Source organism: Cyanistes caeruleus, chromosome Z (genome assembly GCF_971803275.1).
Source record: "Cyanistes caeruleus chromosome Z, bCyaCae1.hap1.1, whole genome shotgun sequence".
In the NCBI taxonomy this organism is placed as follows: domain Eukaryota; kingdom Metazoa; phylum Chordata; class Aves; order Passeriformes; family Paridae; genus Cyanistes; species Cyanistes caeruleus.
The window spans coordinates 58,692,697-58,711,136 of NC_141732.1; the positions used below are offsets into that span (position 1 = coordinate 58,692,697).

Consider the following 18,440-nt stretch of genomic DNA (forward strand, 5'->3'; position numbering starts at 1 on the left):
AAATGGTGTTATATTTTTGATTCTAGAAATGTTTCACAGTTATGCCCACAAAGTTTTCCTTAATCAAAACAAATAATTTCCCTGTGAAAATTTTGCTTATTTTTCATGTGTGCAGAACAACATTGCCATAGCAAAAAAGTGGGAGGTAGTAGGCATCAATAGCTGGAAATAAAAAGGCTAAGTGTTTCTGAAATTTGGAAAAATCCAAGTATGCACCTCTACTGGTGCCTTTGATTTCGTAAAGTCAAATCTAAGCTTTGTGAGATCCTCCATATTTAGTGCTGTATTCTTCAGAATTTATGTAAGGGACTGTCCAGTTAGTGGTTGATACTTGGCTATAGAACTAGAGGCCAGGTTACTGTGATCAAGCTTTAAGTCCTTTAAGACTAAGACATGAAGGTTTCTTTCATACATAAATCTGTATATACCAAATCTGGTTATTTAGAAAAGAAAAAAAAAAGTGTATTTCAAAAAATTATTTCGTAGGCAAAACCCCAAAGCCTTTTTTGTCCATACATCTGTGTTCACCAGTCTTCATACAGACAAAGAAACTACCTTGCTACTTAGAATTTTTATGGCCTTGTAGTTGTGGACAGTACTTCACAGTCATGATGAATAGGCACTGGGTTTGATCAAATGCCAAGTGAAATCAGTGGGAGGCCTTCTCTTTTCATGCTTGAGGGTTTTTTGGATGTCCTTGATATTGGACTGAAGATAAAATGTAACAAATTGCTTCACAACTTACATGTAGATGCCAGCAAAACTTCAAAACATGCATTCTTGACGGTCTGAGTTGAACTGGTTTTGCTTAACTGAAAACGGATAATATCTCATTACGGGTGAAGGCCTAGAGCCACCACTACATCTGAGCTCATCTCCAGGAAATGAGAACATTGAAAACTTATCATATGTTAAGTATATTAAACACACTTATAGCTTCATTGCTTATGTGTTAATTAGTTGTACTTACATGTTAGTTCACGTAAATGTGAGGAGATTTTAAGAACTTCAAATACATTAATGTTGAGGTCTAGCACTGGACGTTAGAGATTAGAGCAGTGTATATGTTGATAGCTCATAACATTCTGCTTTTAAAACTTTTGGAATCTTTTATTGATCTGTCTGAAGGTTTGCTTCCCTCAAACTCTCTTACTCAGATTCTGGTATGTTAAAAATACAGTTCTGGCTCAACTGTATGTGGATTTGTTTGTTTAATATATGGCGGTGAATTGCAGTAGCGGACTTCATTACTGATTTAACTTTAATTTACACAAAATTAAGTACTTAGAAATTAATTACATTGTACTGAACATGTAAAATTTTGGTTGAAAATAGTTTCATGAATTATGAAACAAGTTCAAGGGAGAAGAAATTTTCTGATGAGAACAGCTGGAAAAACTGAGATAATTACTTTAAAAATAACAGAATTTAAAAATTACAGAGTATCTTTTTTAAAAATTCTCCAGTGACATAAAGATGTTTTGGAGAAACTGTGAAACTTCAAAAAATTTTTAACTTTTTTTTTTCTTACCTATTTGTAGCTGGAAGTGTGTCCTCACATCATCAGGAATAATACTTAAATATTAACGTAGCTCTTGAAAAACCTGTAGACTGGAGAAGATATCTAAGTTTATGTAAAATGGTCAGAAACTTTGTGGAAAATATTGTGTGCTTGTTTGAAAAGATGATGCAATATGGTGAATTATGCTTATTGTCTTTACAGTTTGATTCAAAAGGGTTGTATGTCAGTCTCTGTTTACAATCTGAACTATAAGTCCTCTAGACTGTTATATGAACTCAGAACAGAACATTTCGCTGACTTAATGTCAGGACTTTATGGGTTTTCTCAGAAAACAAAAAATCTAGAGGTGATCTGATAGAAAGCAGGCTGGTACTGTAAATCATTTAATGAAACTTAGTTCCTGATAAGAGGTAGCTGACTACAAAACTGGTGTATATCTAATGGCTTAAATCTTGTCTGCAAAATTAGCAGAGTACAAGACTGCTTTAGGTGTTCAGCTATGAAAGTGATTAATAAGACTTGTAAAAAAATTTGATTGTATTTGAATTGTTTATTATTTAGTTTTTCAAAAAGTCACCGTCCAAAAAAAGCTGGGCTGGATAATAAAATGGTAGGTGAAGTTTCAATAAATAAAAACTAAAGCATCTGCAGAAGGTTGGTGACAACCTCCAAAATCATATATGCATATTTATATGCATCTATTAACTGACTACTACTCTTGAGGAAAAATGTCTAAGAGTTATCTAGAGTTTGCTGAAAATACCGTGTTACTCATTTTGAAAGAGCAAGGAAAAAGGTTTTGAATAATTAGAGAGATTTAAAAAAAAACAAGTGCCAAATAGAAAACATCACACTTTGGTATACATCCCTGGTATACTTGCATTTTAGTTTCTTCCTCTAAGAAATACACCATGGTATCAGAGTAGTGACAGTATGGAGCATAAGGGTGTTTCCCTATTAAACATCCTCAGTGCTAGACCAGAGTAAAAGAATTGGATTGCCTTAGTTTGGAAAGCATGTGATTCATCAAAGGTAAGACAGATCTGTAAATAATGAATGTTAACAGGTAGAAAGTATAGAAAATAGGGGTACCTCAATGAACCTGTGTTGTGTTAAATAAAGCAAAAGCAAACTCTTAGTATACCTTACATGCTCTGAGGCAATAATTTCCACAGTTTAACTATGGACACCAAACATACATGTTCAGAAAGAGTCATCAGTGTCTATTAATGATTTGGATTAACCATCAGCTTTGGAGGCCTATAACAGAATTTGGGAGTTATCAGTGTATCCATACCTTAATTAAGGCATATCCATGCCTTAATTTTTTTTTCTTTTTTTCTCAAGTGCTAGTAATGGAGGAAATAGTGTAGAAAAATGCAGAATCGGTGTATCTATTCAAAAAGGCATTTTGATGGGGCTTTGAAAGGCTGATAAACATGCAGAAAATTCTAAATTATGTGTCTGTGAGGATTAGAGTCAAGGAGAGTGAAACCTAGAAATGCATGATTTTTTTCTTTACAGTGTTGGAGATAGGGAAAGAGAAAAAAAGGAGGAGGCTTTGAGGTGACTTTGATACAATGATATTCAGAATGTGGTGGTCAAGGAGAGGGACCAAAAGCCTTCAGAGGTTGAAAAATTTGCTGAGAGTCTAAATTTTGCAAAAAAAAGTTTTTTTACCTAAGTATCTAAATAGTTTGAAATCTAGTCATTTTTAGTACTTCTTTTTCAAGAGTGGTCTGGAAAAAACCCTTTTTGTAAGCTTTCATTATATTTGCTAACTTCATACTGAAACTTATCGGGCTTTATTTGCTAGTTGTTACAGTTATTTTCAGTATCCATGTGCATGGCTATTTATATATCTTTAATGAGATTTCTTCTGGCTATAATTGTCACTATTTCTCTTTTTCAGTATATTGCATATAAAAATTGTCAACCATATTTTGATGAACTCATGATAGATATGCTTAACGTTTTGTCTATTGTATATATTAAGGTTTTTTTAACTGAAGATTTAAAAATCCAGCAAATCATTTTCATGCACAAACAGAGTCTAGAATGTCTGGAAACACTCAAGCCCACTTACCTTTGAGTCAACTTGGCTTAAACAACATTTTCAAGTAAATGGTACAATTTGCCTTCTTAATTATATCTTCTTTTATTTTTTTAAAAAAGCTTTCTTTTTAAAGGTGAGCTCTCTTTTAGTCTCCATCTCAGTCAGTGAAGCTGAAATATTTCCTGCTATACAGATGAATAAATAAGGAAGGCATAATGCAGGGTACACTGTTTAGCTTTAATTCTGTCAATTGCCAATATAAAATACTGTAACTTAGTGTTTTTAAAACTGCACTACTTCTTAGTTTTTTAGTGTTCTCCAGGGTTCTGGAAAAAACATTCACCACTGCACTTTGCAGTAAAATGACATTGTTTTCAATCTTCTTTATGTATGTTATCTTGTTACCTTTTGGTTTGTTGCTTCCTTCACAATTCAGTCAAGACTGCATTGTGTATGTTGTTGCCTATGTTTTAAGGTAATCAAAACTCCTTTTGTTTGTGTTTTAGTCCCAGGTGCCAGATATTTTGAGGAATCTAGACCATGCAAACTAAATGGGTTTTTATGTACTAACATTGAAGTCCATGTCCATATTCCTTAGGATAAAACAAGTAAAAGTGTAATGTTCTTTTTAAAGCTAAATGCTTTCACTTAATATATTTAGGGGTGTAGGTATGGAATTATAACATGTTTGGGGAAGTAATGCTGGGTTTGTGTTAACAGCTGGGGACACAGTTAAATTAAAAACAACAACAGAAAAGTTACTAAGACTAACTTTGAGAAGTCTCTGACTAGATGAAGCTGAAATGCATGTTTTCTGGCTTCTATCTAGCAGGCTGTGGTTAGAATTGCTTGTTTGACCTCTTGGAGAAGGCAGATAGCTCAGCCTTTGATCTGAAACATGCTTTTATGTATAAAGCCATTTCCATTTTGTGTTTTGTCACTGTCATCTGCACTATGCACTCAGCTTACTTTCTTTTGTTGTTGTTCTTATAATTACCTGACCTGCCATTACATCTCATTTTCCTCTTTTTCTGCCTCTTACCAGTCCATCCAGGATAGAAGGATAACAAAGGGAGCTGGAGAGACGTTACATATCCCTTCCTAAGTTATTTCAAGGCCTGGGTCGAGTCTTGTCCATTCTCCAGAAAAAAATTCAGAAAGTAATAAAGACCTTCACTTAGTAAATGTATAATATATATGTATCATATCATTTCAGGCCTGTTGCTTGTACTTTCTCTCAATAAACTTCCTTTAGTCTCTTGAGAACTTAACCATAGTTTGCAAACTGTTCCAAAGAAGGGTTTTGCAGCAACAGCGTTGCCTCTGTTGATTCATCCTCATTTGCTTATGGGCTGGTTTAGGAACCTCCTTTTAGTTTGTTTTCTCTAAAGAATTCATTTGTTCTCCTTCAGAAACATATCAATACAGTGTTGAAATGTGTTCTTTTATGTTCCATTAGTCTGAAGCAATAGCTGATGAAAATAGGTGTTTGTGTGATGTGTTGAAGTTAATGGCTTCTGCTGTTCCGATCCCTTCTTCTATGTTTTGCGACAACCACTTTTGTGAAAGCTGTCATAATTTTCTTAGCTTCAAAGCATCATTTGAAGTAGAACTTGTAAAACATGAAAGTCTACAAAAGCAAGTTTCATCATTGGGGAAAAAAAATCATAGCAAATTTTACCATGAAGCTTGGATTCTTCTCAAGGAGAATACAGGATTTTTAAAGGAAGAATAGCTGGAATGTTTTATTGAGAAAGTGATGAGTAGAAGAGAAACTAGATTTGGCTTCTGATCTAGTTGTGAGATGAGACCAGGCTTTCTTTAAAACTTTTGAGTCTAAATGAGCAATTCCAGGCCAAAAGCTCACTTTGAGAAAATGCTAGGTAACTGAAAAACCTTTTAGGTTAGGAAGAAACATCAACTATATTAGAGTTTTTTAATTTTTAACTAAAAATATTATTAAATTAGAAGTAGATACACAAGTTTACAATAAATGTCATTAGATGACAGCACTTTTCAGTTATTCTTTGCCTTCTTTTAGTCATATCTAGCATGGACAATAGAAATTTAAAAATTGTTTGTTTAGTCTCTAAAATGACATCTGCTCTTTTATTACCTATAAAAACTGAAGATGCTTACATCATAGAGGTGAGAAAAATAAAGCACAAACAGGTTATGCATATATTGCAAATAATAATGGAATGCAGAAGCACATAAGAACTTCCTTTAATTTCATAATGAGAGTTGTTGTCTTACATCAAGGTGATTAATTATTGAAGAGAATATAGAAAACAAAGTCTTCAAAACTCACAAGCCTGTTCATGTTGATATTTAATGGTCTATGGCTACTCCCTTTTCCTTTTTAAATTCTTAGCTAGGACAAAATTAGGGAGTGGTCACTACTGTCACAGAGGTGTTTGCAAGTGGGGAGGAAACCTGCCTTTTCATAAGATGCAAGCTTGAGAGGCATGTTCCTTATCTTTACTTCCCAACTTTTCCCCCTATTACAGCTGTAGTCTTCATTTAAACTACCTGTTTCCCCCCATAGGCTTTCTATTTCCTGTGATAACATATGCTATAAGTAATTTCTATCTTGTATATAAATATACCAAAATTATATTATTTAAATTGGATAATATTATTTAAGCCTGCTCTAGTGGCAGATGGTTAGACTGAGATATAATGCCTAAACAGCCATTTGGGACGGGGACCATATATATTTCATCCCTGTTGTTCATCTCTGTTTTCCTCTGGAGATTATCTGTCCTGCCCTGAAAGGATGACAAGCATAAATTTAATTAATGACCAGTAGATTACAATAGTTCTCTAGCTAGGCTGCACTTGAGAACTGGTAGTTCTTCTAAGTTGTAGGTGCTGCCAGTATTTACACTCACAAAATGGCTATCTCTTTTTAATGTGTTTGCTGAAAGTGTGCCAGGTCCATGGCCAGAAGTGGCCCTCTATCTTGTAGTTTGTCATAGTTACTTCTTTGATGCTAAAGAGTGACCATAATTACCTTTGGAAAGGTTGTGATCAGTATTTTCTTTCATACTGTTGTTTTTTGATTACTTTTAACATTTTTATTAACATTTCTTTTTAATATTCTTATTTTTCACTTTTTTGATGGGGAAATAGAATCAAGTGGAATGAAGGGGCTGGATGGGAAGAGATTGGTTTTCCCACAGGGAACATTGGAGCAGCTTCAGGCCAGTGGAGTGGCTCTCAGAGGCTGCAGGGTGTGTACATCAGGCAAACCCAGCCTGTCCCGCAAGCTTCGACAGGAACATCACAAGCCTGAAGCGAGAAGCGGAGCAGCAGCCAGCTAGATCTGAGGCACCAAAGGGACTCCTAAAGTTTGCTGCCACTCAGAAAGTCATTGACCTAATAGAAACACAGGTGGGAGCTGTCTTCAAGGAGGCAGTGCAGACTCTATCCTTTTGAATACCATTCTGGATTCTCCTTCTGAGAAGTCAGCTTTTCCCAAAATTAGGTCCTGACTTTTGCGTGTCCAAAGAGTAACAAAGATCTCTGTGACTGAAGCTTGTTCTTGAACTTTCTCACTTGGAATTTGTCACCTTGAACCTCAGTTGTCTCAGGCTGGCATAGCTGTGGAGAGGTTTGGCTGTGGTAGTCTGGTCCAACAGCTTCACAAGGGAACAAGCTTTTTAGTTTAAGGTTTGTCCTTCTAGCTATTCAACTTTATTAAGAAAGCATGTGGGATGTTTCACTTGTCAAAGACAGTTCCCCACTGGCACCTGGATTCTGCCTTCACTTTTAGATTGGATGTTGCCTTTATAACAATGAGAGCCTCATTCCTTGTCATAGTTTAACCGTGACCATCAACTAGCCCCACACGGCTGCTTGCTTGCTCTAGCTCAGTGGGGTGGTGAGAGGAGAATAGGAAGAGTAAAACTGAGAAAATTCATGAGACAGGCAGTAAAATAGGCAAAGCAAAAGCTGTGCACATGAAGCAAAGAAAAACAGAGTTCATTCACCATGGGCAGGCAGGTGTTCAGCTAACTCCAAGAGCACAGGTTAACAGTGACTTAGAAAGGCAAACACATCCATGACTGAACATTACCCACTTGCCCCAGCTCTATTGCTGAGCACAGTGCTCTATGGTATCGAGTGTCTTTGTTGGGCAGTTGGGGTCAGCTTTCCCACCTGTGTCTCTTTACAACTTCTTGTGAACCCCCAGTCTCCTCACTAGTGGAGTGGGGTGAGAAGCAGAAAAGGCCTTGGCTCTTTGTCAGCACTGCTTAGCAATAGCTAAAATATCCCTGAGATTGTCTGCAGGACAACTCCAAAACAGAGCCCATACCTGCTAATAGGAAGAATATTAATCCAGCCAAAGCAAGCACATACATCCTCCATTATTTCATGTCTTCAGAGCCAGAAAGTTAACATTTTATGTGTGTATGTCCCTTATCTAGGCTGCAGAATGCAAAGTCCAAACATGAACATGTAGCTGTATATTTTTTTTTACTGTACTGCAAGACACTTAGGAACATATTCTAGGAGTTTGACTATCTGGCTAGATGTGTAGGTGTTACCTACCTTTGGGCTAGCATGAAGGCAGGTCAAGCAACATTAGGGAAATGTTTCTATCCTTTTTCTATTTCTGGGGCTCCTTTCACACTTCTTTAAGCATGCCACTGTTCCTGCAGCCTTAAGGAAAGTTGTTGATCTGTTCTTGCTCACACAGTTGCTAAAGCCAAGGCTTCTTGGATTTTCTCTGTGTTGCTATATGAGTACCTTTAATGCAAACGATGATTCATGGATGACATACTTGGGATTGTGAATAATGAAAAGATGCTTCCCTTTTTTGTTACTTGTAAATACTTGCCCTAGGGAACAAAGATACAATTATATTATGCAATCATAAATCTTTTTAGCTTGCACTATATGTGAATGATGTTTTGGCAGACAAAACTTGAAATGAAAAAAATGTTACTTTGAGGCTTACTCTCCTAGAACTCATATCTAATAAGAAAGTTGCTCACATTACTCAGTGATACTGTGTCAATTCAGTGTCAAGTTGCCTTATCTCTACCAAGGAGCAGAAAAAGAACTTTTTATCTGTGTTGGTTTGTATCCAGCTTCACAAATAAATTTGATGTTTCTGAGTTCTGTGTAAATGGAAACCATGAATTTCACCAGTGTGTAATTCACTGGTGTGTGTGTGTGTGTATATATATATATGTCTACAGTTCAGAATTTATTTGGAAACCTGTATAAGTATTTCCTGTGGGAGACATGGTACATACAATGCTCCACAGAATAGAGCATTACAACATATCTAGTAAAAGTATTATTCACTCACCACTTGTCCACATTATACCTTATCTGTTGCCTTTCAAAGAGTTTTGGAAATACATAAGAAGTAGATTCAAATACCTTATTAATGTCTTATAAGTGTTTTTCAAGAAATGATCAAGTATTTAGGAGGTACCTATTTATTTTTACTTGTGAAAATCATCCAGCTAAGGGACAAGGCAAGTGGATTTGCAGAATTAGGTCCTGAACAGTCCCTTAAAAACCTTTCATTTGCAATTGAGCTATAGAGTGCAATTTTAGACCAAATTTAAGCTCTGTAAAATCAAGATTAATACTTTAGGCATTAGAACTTCAGGTTGAAATATTCAGGGAAATACAAGGTTATGAGCACATTTGGTTTTGTTCAGTTTTGCCTATACTAGTAAGGTGTCTTCTTGACTGATAAATATGAAAAATATTAATTATTAATACTTCGGTACTGCATGATCAGGCTTAAATTTTTAATTAAGATATAGGATATGTAGTCTGTTGTTGTAGTGTGACAGGTGTGTAAAAATTCTCAGGTTTGGGAGAGAAAGCTATGTTTTTATTAGTGTAAAAAAAACTCCAGGTCTTTTCCAGACTTCAGACAGCTGTGATCTCAGAATAAAATTGCCTTGATCTTAGCAATGAAAGGATGTTTGAGCTCCCAGGCACTTGGAAAATACACTTTTTAAAGTCATCTATACCAAAGAAAAACTTGTAATATGTTAATGATAACTTACCAATACCCCAGCACAACCCTGGTTGCCAGCTTCATTGTGATTGAAGAGCGTTTATTTACTTCAGAATGAAATAGTCCAGGATGCAAGAAAGCCTGGATGAAGCATGAAGCATGCATGTAATCTGCTAAGAATAAGATGTGTAATAAAAATATGCTGACAAAGCAAACTTAAATGTGTGGATTTTATGCATCCAGTAAGAAAAGCAATTATGAAAGATGGATATACTTTTTCAAGAGGAAGGAGTACTTCCGAAGAGTTTTTTACTGTTGAGTAGAAATTGTGGTGGTAGTTTTATCTCCTTTTTGTATTATTTTCTTTCTTAGCCCTGAAACTGTTTGCTGTTGGCAGAATAGCTGCAATTAATTATGTTTTTAATTATGGGCTGATTTATTTTCAGATCTCAATAGAGAATGACTACCTAGGCCCCAGAAGAATTGAGAGTCTGCAAAAAGAAGATGCTGATTGGCAGAAAAAAGCTCACATGGCTGTGCTTTCTATTCAAGATCTTACAGTTAAATATTTTGAAATAACAGCTAAAACACAAAAAGGTAGTTATTTCCTGTCATCCTATCCATCACATGAAAAATTAAATTATTTAATGTTTACCATGTTCTGTGTTGTACTATGAGTTATTTTTTTCATCAATCCTTCATGAGGAAAATGCAGTTGTAATTCCTATTTGTTTTTTCTTCTGTGTCTATTTGAATCTCTCACCTGTAAACCATTTCAAAACATCATTAGAGGTGATCAGAATAGAAATTTTAGGTAGAAGTTTTACAGCTACTTTCTCAATGTAATTTTACTGGTAGTATTCTGTATTTGCAAAGGATTTAGGAAGGATAGAGTCCCTGGTGGATTCTGTTTTCTGTACTGGATATGGCAGACCTCCATAGTAAGTGTTAATTGTCTTTCACTTACTTTCCTTTTCTAGTCTTCCTTGCCTTTCAGTAATTTTTTTCATAGCTCTAAACATTAAGCAACAGCTCAGTTTAACTACTAAGTTAAAGCTGCTCTGTTGTTCAGAAGCCTTCATGGATATAACCTTGTCTTTTCTGTGTTTGGAGAATGTGATGGTTTTAGTAAAAAGTGGTGCAGTAAAGTGAGGTCAAGTGACTTGGTATGTACACCTGTGGTCTCATCCTGGTACCATTTTAACTGAGATAACCAGTTTAATAGGGCAAACAGACATTTTTCTAGTTCACTGAAAAAGTTTGCCCCGGTGTCCTCCCATGCCTGAGTGCAGATCCCTGTTTCTTTCTTTGCCTTGGTGATAGATCCTGTGCAAGATTCAGAGGAGAAATTCCTTTTTTGACTGGTAGGTTTCTTGTCATCTCTGTACATGACTGCTAAACCTGACTCAAGAGATGCAGGCACCACAAATTTCCTCTATTCAGTGACAACCCAAGTTAAAGATAATGTGAAGTTTCACATTTTTCAGACTAGGTGATTTAATAGGTTAAAGCATGTTGGAATAAATTTAATCAGAGCACATTCTAAATGTACTAAACAGCTTTGCTTCTTTTCCAGTATGACAAAGGTAGCCAATAAGATACACCACTAATTGATAATGGGTATTTATAGATACTTATTTGTTTTCATGTTCACATGATTTTTTATGTACAGCAGTCAGGATCTGGAGAAAAACCAATGGAAGGTAATACACATGAAGGCTGATTACAGCCATGGACCTTTAATATACAGGTTATTTACCTGTCTTTTGTGGTTGGGGTTTTTCTTGAACCCTCCTGATCACAGGATAGCCTTAAATACCCAAATATTAGCCGATGGCAGAGGAAGAATACATGAGAGCATAAATGTGTTTCTTATTAGCTAAGAACAGTACGTAATAGCCTGTGGTGACTGAATGCCACTCCTTTGATTCCATTACTTTCGTGGCTTTTGCTTTGTAAAGCTAAGTACAGTATCACGTGATGTATATATTAACAATGGTGAAAATCTTGTGTGTCCACCTAGATGTTATATGGGGCCCAAGAACAGTAAATCAGAATCAGGCTAGGAACTTCTGCATTTTGAGGTAAAACATAGATGTTTTTTCAATTTCATAGTGTTCTTACAGAATTGCACTCGGAAGTTAAGCTGAAATCACTGTTTTAAATTTTAATTTTTTTTCACTCTTCAGATTTATTTAAATTTATGACTGTACTATAAATGTTATTAAGGTAAGCTGGAGACTTTATTAGCTGATAATTGGTGGTTACAGAAGTGGGGAAAATTTGGGATGCAGTTCAAGACCAAATGGTTGTATGAATGAGATTTTTATTAAGTACAAATGTGTGCATTTTCTTTGCAGCAGGATCACTAGTGGTCTGAAGAACAGACTAGTAAGATGCCTGTCTTTTTTTTCCTTTCTGTAGCTGTGTATGATCGAATGCGAGCAGACCAGAAAAAATTTGGTAAGGCAGCATGGGCAGCAGCAGTGGAACGTATGGAAAAGCTTCAGTATGCAGTTTCTAAGGAGACTTTGCAGTTGATGCGTGCTAAAGAAATCTGTTTGGAGCAGAAGAAACATGCGCTGAAAGAGGAGGTAAGTTTTCATGCCAGTAAGTAGAAAATTTAAAAAAAATATAGAAAGAAACAATGTGAGACAAAATGATGTTGCAATGTAGGTGTGGTGAGTTTTGTGCCACTTAGTTATGTTTTCTGTTCACCTTTTCCTGGTTAGTCAACCAGAAAGACATTTTTTACTGTTAATGTTTACAGCTGTCTACTGGGATGAGTAAAATGAAGAGAAAGGATGAGACAGAAATTGGCTGCCATGTAATCTCTGCAGTTTAGCTCTCAGAGGCATGACCACCTTTTCAGAATAGCTCTCACATTCCAGATGGAAAGTGTCTGACCATTAGTAAATATATGGATAGCTGGATGGTTGTGTTGCACTCTTTCTCTGCTTACCTTAATTACTGAGGCAATCTTCCAGAGGGGGCTGTGCTAGCTACAGTTTTCCTGAAGAATGAGTTCATGCATGAAACTGTGTTTAAATGCTTTAGCAGGAAAAAATCCACATTTATTGGGTTTTATGACATCTCTTTAAAAGTAACAGTACTACGAATTCTCTGTTAAACTTTGCTATCATATGGATGTTTGGTGCAAATAACATTTCGTCATACTAATGTTAATGTGTGTGCTAGCAATTAGATGACTGTTTTAAGATAACTTTGCAAATGTTTCAGCAAAATTTGACTAAACTCATGGTGCTGTTACAAATGGTTATCTATGGTTATCCAGAGAGCTCATGACTTTAGCACTGCAAGAGCTGGTAGGTTTGTAAGGCTGATAGACTATGTGTCTATTTTAGGACCCTCCATAGAAGACAGCTTGATCTGCAGGGAAGAGAGAGTACATGCAGGACCCAGAGCACAAAAATAGGTTTACTGCATTTCAGTGCTCTTTAGATTTGGAAATCCCGGAGTCGTCTGAAAACCTGAGTTTATTAGGCTGTTGTCATCCTTAGCCAGGAATTGACGAGACAGTCCAGCAGTACTAATTGAAAATATATTGAATATTTTCACTTAGAGCAACTGTGCATCTTCTTTTCATGACACATTTTTCTCCGTGTCGAGACCTGTGAATTTTTGTTGAATGAGATCTCAGTCTGGTAAATGAGTATTTGGTCTGATATGCTAGTCTTAGGGGCTGTACAGGAAAAGGAAAGATTAATTGCAGTGTGCATCAGGATGAAACTATTGAGCTGTGAGTTTGGGGCTTCTGGGGACAGAGAAATAAGGAACATCTAATGGGCACAGTGGTTTGGGATGGTGTATTACATGGGTAATACAAGCTCTGGGTCTGAATATAGAGATAGGGTAATATCAGCACCAACCAGCTTCTCCTCTGGTACACATTGTGTCTTCTGAGAACGTAAAAGGCTCAAGCATACAGAGCTGAATGTGAAAAACATGACTGGGAATCCCATCTTGGCGAAGAACGGTGGCAGTCTCATAAACAAAATATTTGTAGAACTGAAATGCCTCCTGGCAAACCATTTAGCTACTATATTCTAGAAGATGAAAGCAGGATATTTGTTTGAAGAGACTAAAATGCTCAAGAAATAAATATATCTGGATTTTAGTTGAGAAAAAAATGACAGTTCAGAATAAAGACATATGACTTTTTTTTGAGGACAGTGTTGGTGTCCGGCAGGTTGTCTATGGAGTTTTGAAATTTAGTCTTGGAAGTTTTTTGCAAGGGCATATTGTGGTAGAAGGGAAAATGGCTTTAAACTGAAGGTGGATGGGTTTAAATTACATATTAGGAAGAAATTCTTTACTTTGAGGGAGCAACACTGGAACAGGTTGCCTAGAGAAGTTGTGGATCAACCTCCCAAGAAGTGTTCAAGACCAGGTTGGATGGAACCTGGAGCAAAGCTTGGGACTTGAGATTTCAAGTCCCTTCCAACCCCAACCACTCTATGATTCATTGAATGACACCCCTCTTTAATTTATATGACTGCAATAACAAAGACTCTAGAGATTAAATTACTTGTTTGCATTAATGCAGAAAGTTGTTGCATTATAGGAAATTGAACTTGGATCTCCACAGTTTAAATATTTTGTTCCACCGCTGTGGTGTTTTAACCCCAGCCAGCAACCAAGACCCAAGTGGCTGCTCACTTGCTCCCTCACAAGTGGGATCAGAAGGGTTAAAAGCTAGAAAACTCATGGGTTGAGATAAAGGCAGTTTAATAGGGAAAGCAAAAGCCACACACATGAGCAAAGCAAAACAAGAAGTTGATTCATGACTCCCTGTGGGCAGACAGGTGTTCAACCATCTCCAGGAGTTTGGGGCTCCATCATAGGTAACTGTGACTTGGGAGGACAAAACTCCACTACTCCAAATCTCCTTCCCTTCCCCTTTTGTCCCCCCACTTTATATACTGGCCATGATGTCGCATGGTCTGGAATATCCCTTTGGTCAGCTGGGGTCACCTGTTCTGGTTGTGTCGCTTCCCAACCTCCCATGCACTTCCATCTTCCCTGCCAGAGTGGCCATACAAAATGCATAAAAAGCCTTGTCTCTGTGCAAGCCCTGCTCAGCAATAATAAAAACATCTCTGTATTATCAACCTTGTGTCCAGCACAAATCCCAAGCACAGCCTCATACAGACACTGTATGAGAAAATTAGCTCTAGTATAGGCAAAATCAGCACAACTGCAGAATGTTTCCTGTAACGTTCTCATGTTAAATTTCTTTGTGTTTGTTTCACTGTGTTGATCAGCCTGAGGGCTACCAAGGATGCAGCAAGGATGAATTAGTGGTACAGATTAGGTAAAAGCTCATAAGAATTGCTCTCAATTAAGAAGAGAATTTTTTAGCAGAATATACTGAAATATGCCCAAAAGGGATGATACTGTTTTGAAATATCACACATTATTAGTATCTTACATGAAGTTTTAACGTAAATTGTTGAAATTCAAGGACTTCATTTTATTTTTCATGGGGAGCTATTTATGTAGCTAGGATATCTGCCCATGAACCATACAGCGGTACTAATTTCCCATTTATTTTGCACATGAAAGCTGAATAAATTGGCGGTGTACCCTTAAAACAGAAGAAATAACTAACAGCATCTGTAATGCTTGCTCTTTATAGGGCTAAGGTACAGTTGTCAGGTCCTTTATCAGGCAGACACCAGTGCAACTGAATGAAGTACTCAGCTGCTATAACTTGGTGAGCTGCTACTTTGCAGCTGGTCTGTGTTTTTATGTCTGTATTCAGTTTTTATATACACTGTGGCTTTAAATCTGGGAACGTCTGTTTTTAAGGAAGATATTGTGAAGTCAATTTCATAGTTCATGGAAAAGGGGAAGTTCTTAGGTGTGGTCATGTTTGACAGTACCTTAATTTAAAAATAAAACAAACATTTCCCACACCCACTTCCCTTACCTCCAAACCCACCAAATTTTTCTGCATTTTTACACTGAGTACATCCTTGAAAATGGAAAATCTCTTGAAAAATGCTAATATCCTGCCTGAACAATAAACATTATCCCTCTTATATGGAAAAACTGGAGAGTTCAAGAAAATCAGTCCTTTGGTCTTGAAAAGTAGCCTGTAGTTCACTCCAGTTATGCAATCATTATGTCATTCACTGTTCTGGTCAAATTAGTAACTTAATACAGATGCCGAGTAATAAAGTGGCATGACAAGACATTTTTGTGTAGCTCTGGACTTTAGCATATACATAATACATTAGGGATTGTAAGGTTTCTGGTGTTCACTTAAGAACTTACTGGAGTTTTCAGACTAATAGTTGATATATAAAAGATGTATACAGAAGTACAAAATATAGGAAAAGAAACTTAAAATAGGAGTTGCAAGAATTGATTTACAGATCTTCTGTCTAGCAGTGTTATATGGAAGTAAGTATAGTATGCAGAATTATTTGTGTGTGATTGAGCTGTGAAATCCCTGTCAGTAGATAATGATGCAGGTGGTAAAAGCATACATGTTTTTAAAAGAAAAAAGGACAGGACAAATTTATGTCTAGAAAGTCTGTTTTATATAAGAGGCAGCAGTGTGGTTTAAATTGTGCTTCCAGCTGTGCTAGAGGCTGGTGAATCATTTTGGGAAGGTATCACTGCACTGCCTGCTAAATTTCATCTTCCTGGATTTTTGCAGTTAACATTTTCCTGAAACAGGGTATTGGGTAAAATGGATCATTGGTTTCATTCAATATAGATACCTTTCTAGTTTAGTATAGTCATATTAAAATATGTATGCTAAATAAAACTCAGGGAACCTATTTGTGGCTGTTTGTTACAGATACAGTTTTACAACTTGAAGATTACACCATAATGTTGGGAACATGCTAGCAAATATTTTATAAACGTATAGCTAAATAGGCCCTGTATTTTTGTTCAGTAGACATCCCTTTTTAATGAATGACTGTCTGTAATATGAAACTGGGCATTTCTTCTGAATAGTAAGGTAGACAAATCACAAATGTTTGTTAAAATTTACCATTACTTTCATCCCGTATATGAGAGAAGCTATCGGATATACATATTTTGAGCGAGTAAAGAATTTGGATGTGGCCCTAACTCTTCTGCATGCAGATTATAGAGGTGCATGTATTCCCTTCAAACACAGTATGTAAGATTCCCTAACATGCTGGTATTTTTTAAATACGATCTGAATGGCTGGCTTTATTGAGCAGATAATTCTTGCTTGACTGAATGAAAGAGAGTGTTTGCAGTTCACTTTGGTTGTGTGGTACTTTTCTATTCAAATACAAAATACAGATGAGTACTGAAATATATGTAAGTATTTTAATCTATGTATTTATTCTGGAGTGATGGACTCCAGAAATATCAGAAGTAAGTTGTCATTACAAGATGATCGGTGCATGTGTTTATCCCTGTTTCTGCATCCTTTCACATTTTTTTCCTCAGTTCTGCTTCTACAAGTTCGAACTGTAGCTTTTGAGATGCCTACTTTTAGACTTTTTGGATTGAAGACAGGAGAATTCTAATTTAATTTAATTATGTACCTTTAGAGAATCACGTGGTAGAGTAAGAGTGTGAGGGATATTTCACACTATGTACTGTATGACTTGACACTTGACAGTCGCAAAGTGTAGTTCAATGCCATGGATTTATTTCATTGCCATGTAGAAAAAAGATATTAAAGGCATCTTAAAGTGTGTGTTTGATCAGAATATATCTTAGGAACTTTATGTGTTCAGTTTTGACATGTTACATTTACTGTACCAGACAATATCTAGCTGTAATCATAAAATCCGTGGTTTTGTTCTATCGTTATCCTGGAGTTGTTTGTTTGTTTGTTTGTTTGTTATTTTCTCTTTTTATTTAGATGCAGAGCCTGAAAGGTGGTACAGAAGCCTTAGCCCATTTGGACCACTTGGAAGCTGATTACTATGACCTACAGCTTCAGTTATATGAAGTGCAGTTTGAGATCTTGAAATGTGAAGAGCTGCTCCTGACAGCACAGCTTGAAAGCATCAGAAGACTGATGTCAGGTGTTTTATTTATTTCAATTAGTACCTAATCCGTGAAAGATAATTTTCTTCTTAAGAGTCCAGGGAAGCCTATGGGAATGAAATGAGAACAGATTCTTTGCCATGTGAAGAGCTGCAAAAGTACTGTTAAATTAAAATTTACACCTGTTTATAAGGCATATACATACACATACAGAAGTTCTGGGATGATTCTCATTGCCTGTATTTGGAAGTTTGCATATAAGATGCACAGATTGTTTAAGTTTTGGAGAACTGAGATCAGGGAGGAGGAAATGTCTTAATTATTGGACTTATCTAACTGATAATATGCATTGATATTACTCATTTCTTGAAAGTGATTTGTTTTCAAAAGCTATATCTGCAGATTAGATTCCTTTTGCTACACTTGAGGCTCATATCGTTGTCTCAGATATAGAGCAGCAAAAACCTTATACTTCCAGAGCTGATATCCTACTTGCATCTCATGTACTGTGGAAGCAGTACATAAATCATACAGCATTTTTCAATCCACTTCTATCCTTTAGACCTTTCTATCTCTTATGTTTGTGTTTAAGCAAGCTTTGTTTTACTGCTTTTAGAGTGTAGGGCTTGTAAAAAAAATTTTTCTATGGATAGAAAATTCTTCAAAGATTTGAAGCTGGATTGTATTATGAGTTGCTTCTGGAAAAGGAAAAAACAGAGATATCACAGATTTCTCTCACTGTAACAACACTGTAACTATGAATCTTTATGTCCTGTGATGAAACAACTATAACTGTATGTTTTGACAAAAGGATTGGAAACTTTATAAATTACTTGGAGAAATGTGGCAGCTTTGACTTA

At 36.1% G+C, this 18,440-nt stretch overlaps 1 protein-coding gene across 2 annotated transcripts in view; it reads left to right on the top strand.

Moving 5' to 3' along the window:
* The window catches only part of JMY (junction mediating and regulatory protein, p53 cofactor), a 62,162-nt gene that overhangs the window by 20,096 nt on the left and 23,626 nt on the right, over window positions 1–18,440 (top strand). For both annotated transcript variants that reach the window (XM_086869749.1, XM_086869750.1), the window contains exons 3-5: window positions 10,017–10,167; window positions 11,995–12,164; window positions 17,453–17,618. In XM_086869749.1, coding sequence (XP_086725875.1) covers window positions 10,017–10,167; window positions 11,995–12,164; window positions 17,453–17,618 — 487 coding nt within the window. The remainder of the gene's footprint in view (window positions 1–10,016; window positions 10,168–11,994; window positions 12,165–17,452; window positions 17,619–18,440) is intronic.